This window comes from Bos taurus, chromosome 12, assembly GCF_002263795.3.
Source record: "Bos taurus isolate L1 Dominette 01449 registration number 42190680 breed Hereford chromosome 12, ARS-UCD2.0, whole genome shotgun sequence".
NCBI lineage: Eukaryota > Metazoa > Chordata > Mammalia > Artiodactyla > Bovidae > Bos > Bos taurus.
The window spans coordinates 52,837,019-52,854,463 of record NC_037339.1 but is presented as its reverse complement, the minus strand read 5'-3'; the positions used below and the strand labels follow the sequence as shown (position 1 = coordinate 52,854,463).

General features: G+C 41.9%; 1 protein-coding gene across 2 annotated transcripts in view; it reads right to left on the bottom strand.

Moving 5' to 3' along the window:
- SLAIN1 (SLAIN motif family member 1) overlaps positions 1–14,323 on the bottom strand; it is a 52,637-nt gene extending 38,314 nt beyond the window's left edge. For both annotated transcript variants that reach the window (XM_002691900.7, XM_025000142.2), the window contains exon 1: positions 13,478–14,323. In XM_002691900.7, coding sequence (XP_002691946.4) covers positions 13,478–14,091 — 614 coding nt within the window. In that variant the 5' untranslated portion in view covers positions 14,092–14,323. The remainder of the gene's footprint in view (positions 1–13,477) is intronic.
- Positions 14,324–17,445: the final 3,122 nt, after the last annotated feature.

The window sequence follows — 17,445 nt, the reverse complement described above, 5'->3', positions numbered from 1 at the left end:
TAGTAAATATATAGGCTTTGGGGCCACAGTCTCTGTCGTAACCACTTAATTCTGCCTCTGCAACCCCAAAATATCACAGATGATAAATAACAAGTATGGCTGTTGTTCCTATAAACTTTATTTATAGATACGGAATGCTGAATTCCCCATAATTTTCACATGTCACAAAACAGTATTCTTTTGATTTTTCCCCATCATTTAAAAATGTAAAAATCTAAGCTGATTAGCTAGATTTTAAACCAGGCAGTAGGTCCAATATGCCCATGGGACACGGTTTGCTGACTCCTGTTAGAGAGGAAGGTTCCAAAATACCTCTTTTAATCAATTTAATAGTACTCCTAACATATCATTCTTCCCTTAGAATGTGGCCCACAGTCCTGGCTTCATTGACAGTATATTGGTTAGTTCAAAATTCTTATTCCTGAGTCCCACCTTGGCCTGCTGTGGCAAGATGATTACCAAGCTATGTGGATCCTCGCCTTTCACCCTTCCTTGCTGTCAGACCCCTAAACTATTACCACAAAGCTCTCTCTATACCCCTAGGTAAACATTAGTCTAGGCCAGTTGTTTTCAATCTTTGACGTATCAAAATCTGAGGATTTGTTAAAACACAAATTGCTAACACCTGATCATTGCAGGCAGCTCCAACCCGATTCAGTAGGTCTGGAGTGAGATCAAAGAACTCAACGTCTAACAAGTTCCCAAGTAATACTGATACTGCCATCTGGAGACTCTACCTTGAGAGGGATGTGCTGAGCTGAGCCAACTGTGCCAATTCCATTAATCCCATTTGCCCAATGATCAGTTTAAGCACACGCCCTAGACACACTGAGCAATAAAAACTAAGGGGAAATACTTTGATGGGCATGCGAGCAAGTTTCTCCTCATGTTTAAAGGGGTCACAAGAGACGCAATTATGTTTGCTACAACATGTGCACTTTAAAAATAAATACACATGTTAGAAGAATAATACAAAGACAAACAAAACCTACCCACAAAGAAAAGCCAAGGCCCAGAACATTTCATTATCTAATTCTACCAAGTATTTGAGGAACAACAATTCTTCACAAATTCTTTCAAAATAATAGAAGAGAGCCCCACATGCTAACAGTCTGAGACCAGCACAGCCATGAAACCTGATACCCAAACCAGATACAGACATCACAAGGTAGGAAACTGAAGACCCTTATGAACACAGAACCAACAGGTCTAAATGTTTTAGCGAATTCAGTACAACCATATGTAAAAGGAATACATCATTACCAAGTGAGATTTATCCCATGAATGAAAGGTTGGCTTAACATTCAAATATCAGTGTAACTTACCACATATACTAAAATAGAAAAACCATATGATAATCTCAAAATACAAAGAAAAACATATGACATCCATTCCTGATAAAAACTCAGTAAATTGGAAACAGGAGGAAACATCATCAGTCTTATTAAAGACATCTACAAAAAAAGCTTGGAGAAGGAAATGGCAACCCACTCCAGTATTCTTGCCTGGAGAATCCCATGGACAAAGGAGCCTGGCAGGCTACAAGTCCATGGGGTTGCAAGAGTAGACACGATTTCAAAACTAAACGACCACCAAAAAAGGCTCCTTAACGGTGAAAGCTGAAACTCCAGTACTTTGGCCACCTCATGCAAAGAGTTGACTCATTGGAAAAGACTCTGATGCTGGGAGGGATTGGGGGCAGGAGGAAAAGGGGACGACAGAGGATGAGATGGCTGGATGGCATCACCAACTCGATGGACGTGAGTCTGAGTGAACTCCGGGAGATGGTGATTGACAGGGAGGCCTGGTGTGCTGCAATTCATGGGGTCGCACAGAGTCGGACACGACTGAGCGACTGGACTGAACTGAACGGTGAAAGGCTGAACACTTCCCCCTTAATATCAAGAACAATACGAGGTCTGCAGGTTCTGGCCACTGCAATCAGGCAACAATTTGGCTTGGATAGAAACAAATTTATCTGTTTTATGACATGGTCATCTATGTAAAACACTGAGGAATAAATAAAGTGAAGTGAAAGTTGCTTAGTCAAGTCCAACTCTTTGCAACTCCATGGACCATACAGTCCACAGAATACTCCAGGCCAGAATACTGAAGTGGGTAGCCTTTCCCTTCTCCAGGGGATCTTACCAACCCAGGGATTGAACCCAGGTATCCTGCATTGCAGGCGGATTCTTTACCAGCTGAACCACCAGGAAAGCCCAAGAATACTGGAGTGGGTAGCCTATCCCTTCTCCACGGGATCCTCCTGACCCAGGAGTTGAACCAGGGTCTCCTGCATTGCAGGTGGATTCTTTACCAACTGAGCTATCAGTGAAGCCCAGAATATACAAAAAAAATACTAGAATAAGTGAGCTTAGCAGCAGAAGTATAGAACACCAGATCAAAGTACAAAAGAAAAGAGCAACTAAAAAAAAAGAAAATTACTAACAATCAGTATTTTTGAGATTTCACTTCCATTTACAATAGCATAAAAAAAACCCACAAGATGCCTAAGGATAAATCTGATGAAAGATGCCAAGACCTTTTCCTTGAGAACTATAATAATCGTCCTGAGAGAAATTTTAAAAGATACATATATAGACAGGCCATGTCCATGGGTCAGAGAACTAAATATTGTGAAGATGTCACTTAGCCCTAAATTGATCCATTTAACAAAATTCCAATCAAAATCTCAGCAGGCTTTTTGTAAAAGCTGATTCTAAAATTCATATGTAAGTGCAAAGATCCTAGAATAGCCAAAACAATGAATTCGGAGAGCTACTGCTAACTAATTAAGACTTATCATGAGACTACAGTAATGAAGACAATTTATCAATAGGACGGCACGAGGATAAATAGATCAATGGAAAAACCAGATGGTCCATAAATAGAAATACAGATACATGGAAAACTGATTTTTGACAAACTACAAAGACAATTCAATGAACAAGAGGCAGTGTTTTGAACGAACAGTGCTGGAACAAATACATGCAAAAAGTGAGCCTTGATCCATACTTGACACAATATCCAAAGTTAACTCAAAACAGATCACAAAAATGTGAAACCTAAACTGTAAAACTTTTAGAAGAAACCATAGATGAAAGTCCTGCTGTCTTTGGGTTGGCAAGTATTACTTAGATACATTTTTTAGACTGAAAGCATGATCTAGAAAAGAAAAAAAAAAAGAAAAAACTGGACTTCACCAAAACTAACAAGTCTCTCTGCTCTTTGAAACAGACTATTAAAGAGAATGAATCACTAACCATGGATTGGGAGAAAACACTTACAAATCATTTATCAGATAAAAGAACTTATAAGGGGAATACATATGAAATTCTACAAACTCAATAAGCAACCCAGTTTTTAAAAAATTAACAAAAGATTTAAACAGACATTTCATCAAAGATCAATGGATGGCAAACAGATGTTGAAAAGATGCTCACCATTACTCATTAGGGAAAAACGAGAGCCCCAGTGAGACACTGCTACACAGCTATTAGAATGCCTAAGGAGAAGACTAGCCATAGCAAGCCTTGGTGACAATCTGGTGCAAAGGAAACTCTGCTACACTGCCAGTGGAAATATAAAATGGCACAACCACTTTGGAAAAGATTCTGCCAGCTTCTTTTAAAAATTAACATACACCTACTCTCTGATCCAGCCACTCAAAAGTCATAAAGTATTTACCAGAAAGACACAAATGCTGTGTGTCCACACAAAGACTTAATAGCCCCAAACTGAAAACCTCAATGTTCATAAAAAGATAAACAGATAAGACAAACCATTATTGTGTCCCTATCATCTAAAACCCTCACAATAAAAACAAATGAACTAGTGATTCATATAACAACACATGAATTTCAAAATAATTAAATAAAGTCCCCTACATCAGAACCTTCAAATCACAAACTTTCAAAGCTGCAAACATGCATTCGTATCCAACTAATCACGTTAAGTTGTAATGGTTCACGTGACTGGCATACGCTGTCCGTGAACGTGCGTGCATCCTCTATAATCGGTTGGTCTTTTGTGTACTTTACTGCGTAGGACTGTATAGAGGACACTATCTTTAAACCCATGATGTATGTAAGCAAGTGGAAAAGCAGCAGTGATGTAGTGGGTACCACTAAGAAGTGACAAGCAATAACAATGGAAACAAAAGTGAAAATAACAGAGTGAAGCAAGGCAAAACAATGGTAGAGCCGCTGTACTGTACTACTGTACTTTAAGGTACTCTACTGAAAGTTTAAAACTGTCTTTTGTTTTTTATGTATTAACATTATTTGTGTTTGTGTTAAAAGTATTATAAACCTATTACAGCACAGTACTATATAGCCAATTGTGTTAGCTGAGCACCCAGGCTAACTGCTGGACTTACAAATGCACTCTCAGAAGGGGACTTGTCATACCTTGATTTAAAGAAGCCAGACCAAACAAAAAAAGGACATGCTCTGTGATTTCACTGATAAAGAAGTGCAGAAAATGCAAACTAACCTCGACTGACAGAAAACAGACCAGTGGCTGAGTTGGAGGTGGTCAGGATCAGGAGAGAATGAAATACAAGGGGCCACAAGGAAGTTTGGAGTGCTGGAATATATTCAGTATCTTGACTGTGGTGATAGCTTTATGGATTATACATACGTCAATATATACAAAATAGTACATTTTAAATATATGCACTTCACAGTTCACTTACACAGTAATGAATCTTTATTAAAAATGTCACCAAGACAATAAGCAGCTGACTGCATCCTGTCCTTCAGTGAGCCCGGAGCTGCCATCTATCAGGCAGGTGCCACAGCCCCCACAGACATGAGCCACAACACTAGTCACCATGCAACTTCTTTATATTTCAGTTTCTTTTAATAAAATTTCCTCACTGCTTAATACACACACAAGTTCATGCACTGTCTGAGCCTTGGCTTGTTTACGAACCTATCTCAGCGCCCATGTGAAGTGCGTCTCTGCAAATCACCTCCAGCATCTCCCGGGACAACTGTTCCTTCCTCCTGCCACTAGAAACCTCCACCAACCAGCCTGCCTAGGGATTTCACACACTCCCATCATTCTGGGGGGTTTTTTGGTAGCGTGTTTTGCTTTTCACTTGCAGGGGATCCCCTTAGAAAGATGTGCTTAATCTCTCCATGCCCACGTAATCTGGTTCTCTCATTTGACCACATGGCCTTACAGCACATTGAAAAGCAGCACTCACGTCCCAGAGGCATTTGCGACTGCTCTGGGACCCGCTCCGCCATGGTCACGTACAGGGAGTTATCTCTTTCATCTTCCGTTGTCCATTCATGCTTTCTGCTACTACGTCTCACCCCTATCCTGCAGTTCATAGACTATGGAGGTGAGCCTGTGACTGAAAGCAAAGAATTCACTTGAAAGTCTGCATAAGGAATAACTGGGACCTCAGATCACCTTCTCTACTGCATACGCAAGTCCCACCACTCCTCCACCACCGCCTAAGACCAGAGGCTTACTATGTGGCTAAGGGTGACCCAGAGAAACTGACTTCAGGCACACCAAACCTAGCTGAAAGAGAGAGGAAGCACCTCACTGAACCAGAGGGACTAACTGAAAATCTTCTTGCTGCTGCTGCTACTGCTAAGTCACTTCAGTCGTATCCAACTCTGTGCGACCCCATAGACGGCAGCCCACCAGGCTCCCCCATCCATGGGATTCTCCAGGCAAGAACACTGGAGTGGGTTGCCATTTCCTTCTCCAATGCAGGAAAGTGAAAAGTGAAAGTGAAGTCGCTCAGTCGTGTCTGACTCTTAGCGACCCCGTGGACTGCAGCCTACCAGGCTCCTCCATCCATGGGATTTTCCAGGCAAGAGTGCTGGAGTGGGGTGCCATTGCCTTCTCTGAATCTTCTTGCTAACTTGCCCTGTTTTCCCCTTTACATTCCTAAAGCTGACTGCCTTCTATCTCCCAGGAGTACAGAAAGTTTATGTTTGGAGACCCAGATGAACCCGAGAGAAGACCTAGTGGTAATGAAACCTCAACTGACCACCTACCCCATGTCTAGTAAAGTCAGCCAAAGAGCTCCATCCACACAGAGCCTTGACAGATCAATTTCAATACCACCTTTGGGTATGAAGAGACAACAAAAGACATCAGATACATGGAATATTCCTTTTAAGTAAAACCATGAGACTAGAAGTAGAAGGGGAAAAAAGAACTAAAGAGAAAAACAATGCAGGTAACAGATGAAAAGTCCAAGATGATTATAACTGACATCAACTGAGAAAAAAATGTTGTATTCACAAGACAAAACCAGGATATTTACAAAGAAGCAGTTACTTCTTTCTTGGCAAATGAAACTTTTCAACTGTTAATAGAAGAAACAAAACATTCAATAAGTGAGCTTGAAAGATCAAGTTGAGGAAGTCTTCCAGGAGCAAAACACAAAGATTAACAACAGGAGGAGAGGGATAAGAAAATTAAAATTGTACCAGGCAGGGCCCATCTGACTGTTTTAAGTTCTAAACAACATGAAAGTGAAGAAAGGTTTTGTAAAGGCCGAAAATTTTCCAAAGTTGAAGGCAGGCCATCAAGTTCTAGACTGAAGGCGCCCACAAATGCCCAGTGCGACCAGTGAGGAGACAGACCCATACAAGGTACACAATGACACTTAAGAGCCTTAGGAGTAAAGAAAGAAAACCAAAGAAAAAGTCACAAAGAATTCACCGTCCAAATCACAGTGCGCTTCAACAGCTGTAAAACAATAAAAACTGAAACCATGGAACAGGGCCCTTACACATGAGGAAAAATAACTGACTTAGACTTTTATAGCCAGCCCAACTATGAATCTTGCATGAGAACAGAATACGGACATTGTCAAATACACAAGATTTCAAAGTCCTTCTCGTGCATGTCCTCAGAAAGCTACTGAGACTGCACCCCACCCACAAGAATAAATGAAATTCTGAGACAAAGGTTTATGAAACAGGAGATCAATACTACCAAGAAACCGAAGGAGTTACCAATGACAAGAGCACTGTGCATCTAGTCTAAGGAGCCGGCAGTAAAGGATGGAGCGATGGAATTAAGGGTTCTAGAAGGGATGCCACCACAAAGTAAATTTTTAAAAACAGATTTAAGGTATCATCAAATATCTTTGACCTTCTTGAGAAACTTTATGACTCCAGGAGCACGTTTAGACAAATAATTAGTAACAAGGGATTAAAGAAAGTGAAAAGAAAACAGAGAGGCTGTTACTAACTCTTGGGAAGAACAAAGAGATTGGAGAAAATGAATGTAACATACAATTAACAGGGCTCAGCTAGTAACAGTAATAACTAACAATTTAAGGGAAGAAACTATGAAAACTCTTATGAGAAAGGGAAGAACATATGGCGGATGAAGGGAAGAGTGCTTAGTCTTTATTTTCTAAAACAAGTCTATAGATTTTTAAGATCATGTGGTATAAAGACCTTAGAAATAAAGAATGAAGAAACTGCTAAGGGAGTACACAGCAGTATCTATATGGAAGACTCAGGGGTAGCAGACAGTTGCTTTCTGTAATAGGTCTCTGTATAGATGCGTTTTTTGTATTATTTACATCCTATTTATTGTATAACTTTGACAGAACTTTAGAAGCACTATGAAAATATATGGAATGAAGACAAAGGATCATTTTTAAGTCAGCCTCTAAAACAAAGTTTCCAGGATAGTTTTGAGCCCTACTACGTCTCTGGCTAGGCCTAGAACTGGATTTAAAAGGAAGTAAAGGGCAATTAGTTATGAAGACCATGTGGTTACAAACTCCCTGAGTATGTCTCCAAAATTACATAAGCAAGGTAAAACCTGTGTTTCTCGTAAATGGCTCTTATCTTCTGAGAAGTCATAAAGTTCACCTCAGCATTACAATGCCAGCAATATTTACAATATCCTAATTTGCCACTGTTAATACAACATACCTCCTACCAATTGCTCTTTCACCTTGTACTGTTTCATTGATGGTATGTTAGAATCTGGCAAGAATATCTAAAAAGCCTTAGTCTAACACTTGAGGATCCTACAAATATTAGAAAAGCTATCATTTAAAACGTCACACTCTAATTTTCCTTCCCCTCTCTTCAAATCTTCCAAAAGGAATATTCAAAGTCTACCATAATAACCCTTAATGCTTCAAATGTATTTCAGAATGTCTAGAAAAATTGTCTTGGCTAATCTCAACGTTTGGTTCTAAAAACAACCTTTTTGCAGATAATCAAAAATAAATGTTACTGCAAAACAATTACATGCATATCACAGACCTGTCACGGAAAAGGAAAATGTGTCAATTTTCAGAAAAGCCATTTTAAGAGGCTTCAATCACTAGAAGTTTTATATTAAGCAAAGGTAAAACACGGTAGCTGATTAGCACAATCAATCAATCTTTAGTCAGCTTAGATTCAGTAGCACCTGCTAGGGTTAAGCCGGTCAGAAATCTACCCCCACTAAACTATTTAAAAGGATACATCAAGTCTAAATTTTAGTTATTAAAGGGTCCTAAGGCAGACACTCCCTCTCCCTCCACATTTAGATCTAAACTCTATTTCAACCTCTCCCTGCAGGGTTTTCAAAGTTACTCATTTAAGAAGGCACATCAGCAGAGACTTCAGTCAACTCCCCTTGCTCTGAGAAAACACTGCGTATTTTCAATTAGCATTGTCAGAAAGTGAAGTACCCTCTGGTCTTTTCACTGAAAATCAATTATAAAAAAAAAACCCAAAACAGTTTAGGTGGTCTAATTTAGCTGTGCCATATGTATAGCACAAGGTGTTCAACAGCTTTGATGCAAAACTGGCAATGATTTTAGCCAGCTGTCCAGGGCCCTGGTGGTATACAAGGAGGATGAATATCTCATTCACTAAACTTTCCGTAATTTGTATTTTCCACCATTTTACCCTTGTATCATTAAGAACTTTTCCCCTGTCCTTCCCAACTGAGCAAGTTAAAATCCCTGCCACATCCCTTTTACATAAACCCCAATACTCTGCTAATTGCTACTCCACTAAAATAAATGCTTCCTTATATGGTTATATTTTATATCAGCTGGCATGTTTTAATCTTGACATTGTCTGAATACGCTCGTCTTCTGGTTGAGGTGTGCAGGCCCTGAGATGCCCCAGCGCTACACTATCCTCACGGAACTGTGCTCTTCTACTTGTTTTTCCAAATCCATTTTGCTTTAAAACAGAAAAACTTGGGAGTTAGAAAATTCTAACTTTAGCCATAATGCACAAGTGCACTTACTATTTCAACGTAGGACATATACACATAAAACTGAAATAAGTTTAATCAACCCATGTTTGCATTATAAGATACAGGCACTCTGATCCTAATTTTATAGTCTATTGCACTTCATTAAAAAATAATACAGGTCAGTCCATGAAATGGACTTTGGAGCCTACTAATGGGTCACAACCATGCCTGGAGGAAAAAAAAATAATCAATGGTATAAATGCTTTTGAATCCACATAACCTGATTTTTAGTCAATTCTTTCAGTAAATAACTGAAGAGGTTCACATAAGTTATTTCTCCTTGGAGCTTCAGTCCCTTAACACTGAAATAGGTCAGAGAAAGGTCCAGTATGCACTTAATGACTTACTGTTCCCATGGGCACTTCATACCAGTCTGATTCCCTCTCCTGGTCCTAAGAAGGACCCTGGTCCTTTTTAGCCTGGTGACACTGGGACAGAGCCCTTTAAAACATTCTTCTGTACAGACCAGCAAATCATTCATGCGTGAACTGGGACTTTAGTCCTTTTGAGCTTTTAATTTGCTGCTGATGATCAGTTTCTCTGCTATACTTTCTAGTCTGTGGTCTCCTGGAGAGCTGAGGCTGTCAAGTTCATAATATGATGGCATCAACAGCAGAGCAGGATGTAAAGTTTACTATAGAATTGTAATAACTGGACTTAAGATTCTGAAACCACCAACTCAATTTTCACACATTTAATTCTAGCAGAACTGTGCTAAAATAACCAGACTATACTGAGGCAAAGTTAAACACTTTAAAATTCAACTAAGATAAGAATTTGAAGAAATGAGACAATTGTTTTGTTTCAAAGCTTTTCTTCAAAACAAAAAGCAGAACACATCGTTCTTACATCCAATTTTTTTTAATCAGAAGATGCTTTTAGGTTAAATAACTTGTTTGGGAAAAAAGGCCTATGAGATCTGACTGATTAATAAACTATCACCAAGCAAATGTTATTCTGTTATTCACTGTTTTCTCTTGAGCCAAATTTTGCCTAGGTTGTAACAGAAGATGAACAGTTATATTCTAAGATTTTATTTGAAGTAGCCTTGCATAAAAGAACTTCTAAAATGTTCAATGATTAACCTACATTTGCGCACTTTCTTTCCTGAACTTTCTCTATGACATTTAAGCAGGAAGTACTATTCTAAATAATCAATTTGTTTAACCCATTAGGATAAAGTCATGATAAAAATGCATGAAAAATTGTAGGTAATAAAAGTTAACAGTAACTTATTCCTTAACAGTGTTACTTTAATAACGAATCTAAAAAGAAAAGATACAAATGAACTTACAAAACAGGAAGAGACTTATAGACTTAGAAAACCAACTTATGATTGCGGGGACAAAGGGATAGTTAGGGAGTTTGGGAAGGTCACGTACACACTGCTACATTCAAAATGGATAACCAACAAGAGCCTGTTGTGTAAGACATAGAACTCTACTCAATGTTATGTGTCAGCCTGGATAGGAAGTGGGTTTGGGGGAGAAAGGATCCCTGTATATGTATGGCAGAGCCCCTTCACTCTATACCTGAAACTACCACAAAATGTTAATTGGCTATAATCCAATACAAAATAAAAAGTTTAAAGTTTGCAGGGAAAAAATGATCCAACTGTTTGCACAGGGGGACAGACTGGCAAGATACATATAATGAAAGCTAAGTGTAAAAGTACTGATGTGTACATTTGCATGTTAATTTGTATAATTATCTTGAAGGTTAACAAGGTTACCTCAGTCACAGTAGTAAATTAAGGACAAAAGGGAAGACCTTTGTGACTTTATATTCACTTCTGTGTTTTGTCTTTTACCATGAATATGTAAAATTTTAAAATTTTTTAAAAAATAATCAAGTACATATTTTGTCAGCTTTAATTGTTTCTTAATAAATAGGGGTGGGAAGTGAAGCTGCTCTCCTGCAAACACATCATGGAAGCCAAATGACGTCACCAGGGTGGGAGATGAGGTTTATGGGGATGAAGGAACATCAGAGAACTCTTCAAGCATCAACAAGTGGGCTTAGTTTTGAAAAGTAAATCCCGTTGACTGCTTGTTCAGCAATAAACCAAGTACTGCAATACAAAAATCTCAATGTATAAAAATGCTATGATTTTCTATAAATCAGGGGACTTAAAAAAAAATTTAAGTCCATCCCACTAAGATTAACAACCCCTCCCTGTTTTTCCATTTGGGATTCTAACCCTGGTTTGTTCTGAAGAAGATACTCTAAACGGTGTCCCATTGGTCTGTAGAAACATCCGTAAAGTGTCAAGGCATTGATTTATTCATTCACCTATATACTTGATGAGTGAAATTAGTAAATCCTGCTACAACTCAAACCTGGTTAGATTTGCTTCAAATCATCTCAAGTGCTGATTGGCTAATCTCATTACGTAGGTGATTTTTTAAGTTACTTTAATGCTGTTTTGACAAAAATTTAACTACAAAAGGAAACCCTAGGTATCAAAATACTAGCAACAGTTGGAGGATAACAAAATATAGTTGAAATCCATTTAATAAAAGAAAATATTACAATTATATTCACAACATATGTGCTAGTAAATCTAATACACTTGTAAAATAGTAAGTATATCATAATAAGTTTTAAAATGCTAACAGTTTTAAAGCACAGGATCGATCCCCATCCAAAATACAGTAAGTTTCCTTCTATTATTTAAGCACACATCTCCAGAAAAGGCCAAGTGGGGACTAAATCAATCTAAAATAATTTGAAAGTGGCGAAAGGGCTTACAGTTACTAGGAACTACCTTAAGAACCACCATGAGGGCATTTTCTGGTGCCATATTCAGGCTGAATTTGAAGTTACAATACAGCCTGGACTTTACAAAAATGAAATGGTTAAAGTTCCAGAAAGCAGTGAGTGGCTTCAATATTTACAACCTGTGCCTCCTGCCCAGCTGCCTGAACATAATCAGAAGGAGGATGACTACCCCTATTTATAGAAAGAGCTCCAAGTATTTTGACTCTCAGAATCAAGTCAATTAGTGAACCTTACAGTCACAGTTCTCACCGTAAGAGTGCGAAAAAAAGGAACCAAAAAGGTTCTCCATCTCTCATTCCCTCCTGAGCAATCAGAACAGAAACACAAAGAAAGTGAGGAAAACCCAGCCTGAAGACAGGAAGAGGACCTGAGATTATAGAGAAAAGGACTACAACTATTCTTCAGGCCACTGCTAAGTAGACGTGAATGCTGTTCATTCACCAGGCCTGAACCTAAGTCCCACCTGATCTGAAGGATCTACTCATCTGACCACATCACACTGCCTCTAGTGACCAAGGACAATGTGAACCAACCTAAAGGCATGAAGTGACTACTCCATGAGCAAGCACCATTACAAATAAAGAAATCAGAACTACAACCACTACCGCCCCCAGGCACCCACTGATCTGTGAAAATAGAGCTAACAGATTTCAAGCGAATAAGGGCTGCCAGCCTCAAGTTTTCAGATAACTTGTAGTTCCTAAAAAATAAATAAATAAAAGCAGCTTCTCTAAGCTCACTTTTCTTCAATCACGAATTTATTTTTTTAAGCAAGTTCCTCGGGTCCTAGGTAACAGAGTGCCTTCAAGCTGCTCACACCATTCCCCGAAAAGCTTTTTTTTTTCTTATCACCCTTACTGATAGGAAAGCCAGTGAGTTCAGCACACTGCGAAAAGCAAGTCAGTCTCTGAAGTGAGAAGCTATCAAAGATGCAGCGAATGAAGACAATCAACAGACAGAACGAACCTCTTCAAGAGAGAGCCATCACTAGGTGGCTCAGGGTACCAAGGAGGTAGGGACAGCACGCCAATGCTGCCCCCAGTCTTGGTTTGGGAGGACAGAACAGTAACAGCGCAGATAGAGGCCAACCCCTACCCATCCCCCAAAAGACTGAAGAAAAAAAAAAGCAGGACCGAGTGACAAAAAGACAGCGTGGATTTTGCAGTTAACGCTAACGAGGAGCTTTGGTACCCAATCATCAGCAAAGACAAAACAAGATGAAAAGGACCAGCTAGCTCATCCCCAGACAACGGGTCAGCCTGTTGATGATCAGCCTGAACTATGAGAAAATAGGTTTCCACCCTGGTTCAACAGCCTCTGCTTATCGCCCAGCTCAGCATCTGCCTGGTCACCCCGTCTACGGACGATGGCTGTGGTCCCCCCACTCTCCCGCCCAGCCCTCGCCCTCCCCGGGGGTCGCAGCGGAGCTCGGCAATACCAGGTGTAGTCGTCCTCGTCCCGCCAGGCGGCCAAGCTCTCCAGATCCAGCGGCTCCACCTCGTCCAACAGCGTGGGGGGCGGCGAGGAGGGCGCGGCGGCGGCCCCCGGCGGTGTCCCCGCGCCCCCGGGCTCCGGGCCGCCGCCGCAGCCGCCCGCGCCGAAGAAGCCCGCCGCAGGCTTGAAGTAGACGAAGGGAGCCTCGGGGGGCTGCGCCAGGCTGCAGAGCAGGGAGGGCGCCGGGCTGGGCAGGCAGTAGGTCCCCGGGAAAGCGGGGCTGGAGCCGCCGCTGCCGCCGCCTCCCCCCGCAGCCAAGGCCAGCCCCAACCCCAGGCCCCCCGAGGCGGCGGCGGCGGCCGGAGGGCTCCGCGGGGCCAAGGGGCTACAGGCCCCGGCGGGCGGCGGCGCGGCGGGCGGCGGCGGCGGCGACAGGAGCAGCAGGTGCGGGGCGGCGGACGCGGTGGCCGTCTGGCTACGCAGCTGCTCGTTTTGCTTCTCCAGCATGCGCACCAGCTCCTTCAGCTTCTTCACCTCCAGCTCGGTGTTCACCACCTGCCCGGAGCCCGCTCCGGAGCCGCCCCCCGCCGAAGCGCATTTCACCTGCTCCGCCATCATCGTGGGCCCAGAGGGCGCCTCGGACACCCGGGGAGGGGGTGGGGGCGTGCCGAAGCACCGGCTCCTCGCGCCGCAGGGAGAAGCTACGGCTCCTTCCCTACCGCCCCGGCCCGGACTGACGACCACGCTAGGCGGAGGCCGAGCGGGCGATTCGCATCAGCACCCGGGCCCAGCCTCCCGCCGAAGCAGCCGCCGCCGAGCCGCTCTGCACATGCTCAGAGCGTCCCTCCAGTCCCCTGGGCGCAGTGAAGGCTCCGGGTTTTAGCCGCGGCCCCCGGGCGGGGCGGGGCGCGGGCGCCTGGTGGGCGGGGCCGGGGTGTAGGACAGGACTTCGAGGTGGGGGCCCGAGGCGCTCGCGAGGGGCGGGGCGCGGGCCGGGGTCCTTGGGCCACCGCCCCCGCCCACGCTACCCAATCCCAGGTGCCTGATTGGACGCGGCCAGCACTTTCCCGCCACCGGCACTTCCTCTAGCCGCGGCCGGCGAGCGAAGTGCGCCGACTTGAGAACCAGGGGCGGTGTTCCAAAAAAGCAGGCGCTGCAGGTGCCTGCCTTGGCGGGGTACGGAGAATGCCCGCAGGTTTGGTCTTTTGCCAGAGCGCTTGTGCTGAACGACAGCATCTACTAGCCACTAGCTGGTTAAACCAATCGAAATCCAAAAGGCCAGGGAACGTTGAGTACCAAAAAGTAAAAACGTGGAGCGGAAAGGCTTTGAGATGATGCTGTTAAGCCCCTAATTGGTAATGCAAAAACAGAGTGGTGAGAGAGCGAAGAGTCCAGGAGAAAGAAAATCGCCCTCTCACGAAGAGGGGGAAAGTGACCAGTTGGTAAAGAGCCAAGTGTCCAGCTTATTCTAAAGTCGTCCGATTTGAACTGTTCTACTACCACCAATGTTTAACACGAAAAAGAGCATTTTTATACCATGTATATAATCATACATTCATTAAACAAAAGATCTTTGAGCTCCTAACTCTGCGCCAGATACCGATCTAAGAGTTGGCCAAGCATTCAAGTGAACATAACAGACAAAAAAATCATTGTGGGAGAAACATTAGTAAAATTGAATGATGTTCCATCTGTTAAATAATTTACAAGCTCTTGGGTCTTGCTGGGGTGGGGGTGGGGAAGAAAAGCAGAAAACCTAGGAACTCTGACCCGGGTACCCCTGTCTCTCCTGCGAACTGCCTTTTCTTCCATCTTCCGGAAATTATTGATAGATCTGCTTTTAAACGGGGTTGGGGAAGGGTTCTTAAGCAGAAGAACTGAGTCAAGTTTCATTCCATTAATATTGACGTAGTAATTGGGGGTGTTTAACACGGAGAAAAGTCTGAGGGCTTTATTATAAGACACTTCCGCACAACTGGCTCTCATCCTCAGATGATACACTATCTAGTGAAGCTCTGGGACTTTTCCATACCAGTCTGCGTGACCATGTACCACATCCCTCTGGAACTGCTCCCACATTGTATCTGTTGGTTTTATGACAGATACAGCTCTGTGCCTTCCTGCTCAGAAACACTTGTGTCTTGTCAGTTGCCCATTTCTATCTCCAACTTCTGTGTGTAGGGAGGGTGATCTCCATTTCACTTGTTTGGTGAGATCTTCCGTAAATCAGATAAATATGTGTAATTGGTTCCCTGAGTCTTCCTACCAAGCGTCCCAGCTTGCTAGACCACCGGAACCACCTGTATCACCCATCACCTTTCCAAGTTTCCGTCTAGCTTCTAGATATTCTGGTTATTACTAAAACCTGGAGAAGTGGAGTAATTCTACTGAAAGTCCTAAAGTAAAGAATCTATGGAAGGATTTTCCGCATGCTCAGTGGCAGATGCAGAGAGCAGTATCCTTGCAACACAAAGGGAGACAACAGATACAATGAGAACAAAGAGCTGCTGGGTTCCACATTAGCAAAAGAAATTGGGAATAGGCGCAGAAGAGCGAAGACAGAATTAAGACATAAAGAAAAGGAGTCATTTTTCTGCAAAATTTATATACTCTGGAGAAGGAGAGGAAAAAATCCTGCTCCTCCCCCATATACTCAGTAAGGTGTATAGAATATATCCAAGCAATCAGTAGTCAATCCTGAGAACTGTTTTCTAAGTAGCAATTAGTATTTTAAAAAATCTTTGTTGTCTCCAGAGAGCATTCCTTGAAATTTAGACCTCGCAAAGAGATGAAACGTTCCCATCCTAAATTTCTATTCTGCATTCTTCTTCCAAAAAGAAAAATTTGCCCTCTTCCTGTTTAAGTGTGAAGAAATTCAGGAATAGAGAAATTTTAAATTATCTCTTTCTTTTCTATGAAAGCACCTCTTTTTTTCCCCTTCTGGGAATTACATATGTACACACCCAGAAACACTCAAAATGCACACTGATTTTAAGTTGCTTATCTCCAGGATGCCTGTCTCTTTAACACGTAATTAAAGAGGTTGATGGTGTCAAGGTTTCAATTAAGCAGTCTTGATTTTTTTTTATTTTGATGCAAATTTGTAAGCTCTGTGTGTTGAAAGAAATTGCATGCCTAGCTTCTCAATTTTAAAATATTTTTGTTTTAAATGAAATACATGGGGTGATTGCAGAGATTTACAAACAAGATATGGAAAATAAAGGCACATATCTCATTAAAAACTTTATACTTTAAGTATACATTTGAAACACCATAAATTGATGAGAATTATCCATCTATCACACATTCAAAATCAGATAAAGAAACAGGTATTTCACCAGCGCTCCCCATTCCTTACACTCCAGAATTGTGGTCACTGGGTCACTCTAGTGAAATTCAAGAGAGAAAATAACTTATTTTGATTTGTATTTTTCACTATACCTGGAATAGTATCTATGGACACCAAATTGATTCATCCACAAAATTGCAAAGACAGCATAGTTTCTTCCTGAGTCTGTAAATCTGATTCTCCAAGTAAATCTAGGAACAGTCCATTATCCTAGTTTCACAGATAGGCTAACGAAGTTAGATTACTTGCCCAATTCAGTCTTGAAAATTCTTGGCACAGTTTCTAGTGGCCCAACCACCGTTCTCTTTGTGCCTTTGTCTTAGAGTGAAATTCTACTAAGAGTAAGCCCCTTATGTTTTAAATGTAGATTTTCCATCAGTGCAATGGATATACCCTAATATGACCACTACATTCATTCAAGTTGATAAATCCAAATACTATAAGGAGAGAAAATCACCTGATACGTTACCAAGGGTTGTGTACTCAATCATGTCCAATTCTTTGTGACCGCCTGGACTGTAGCCTGCCAGGTTTCTCTGTCCATGAAATTTTCCAGGCTAGAATACTGGAGTGGGTTCCCATGCCCTCCTCCAGGGGACCTTCCCAACCCAGGGATCAAACCC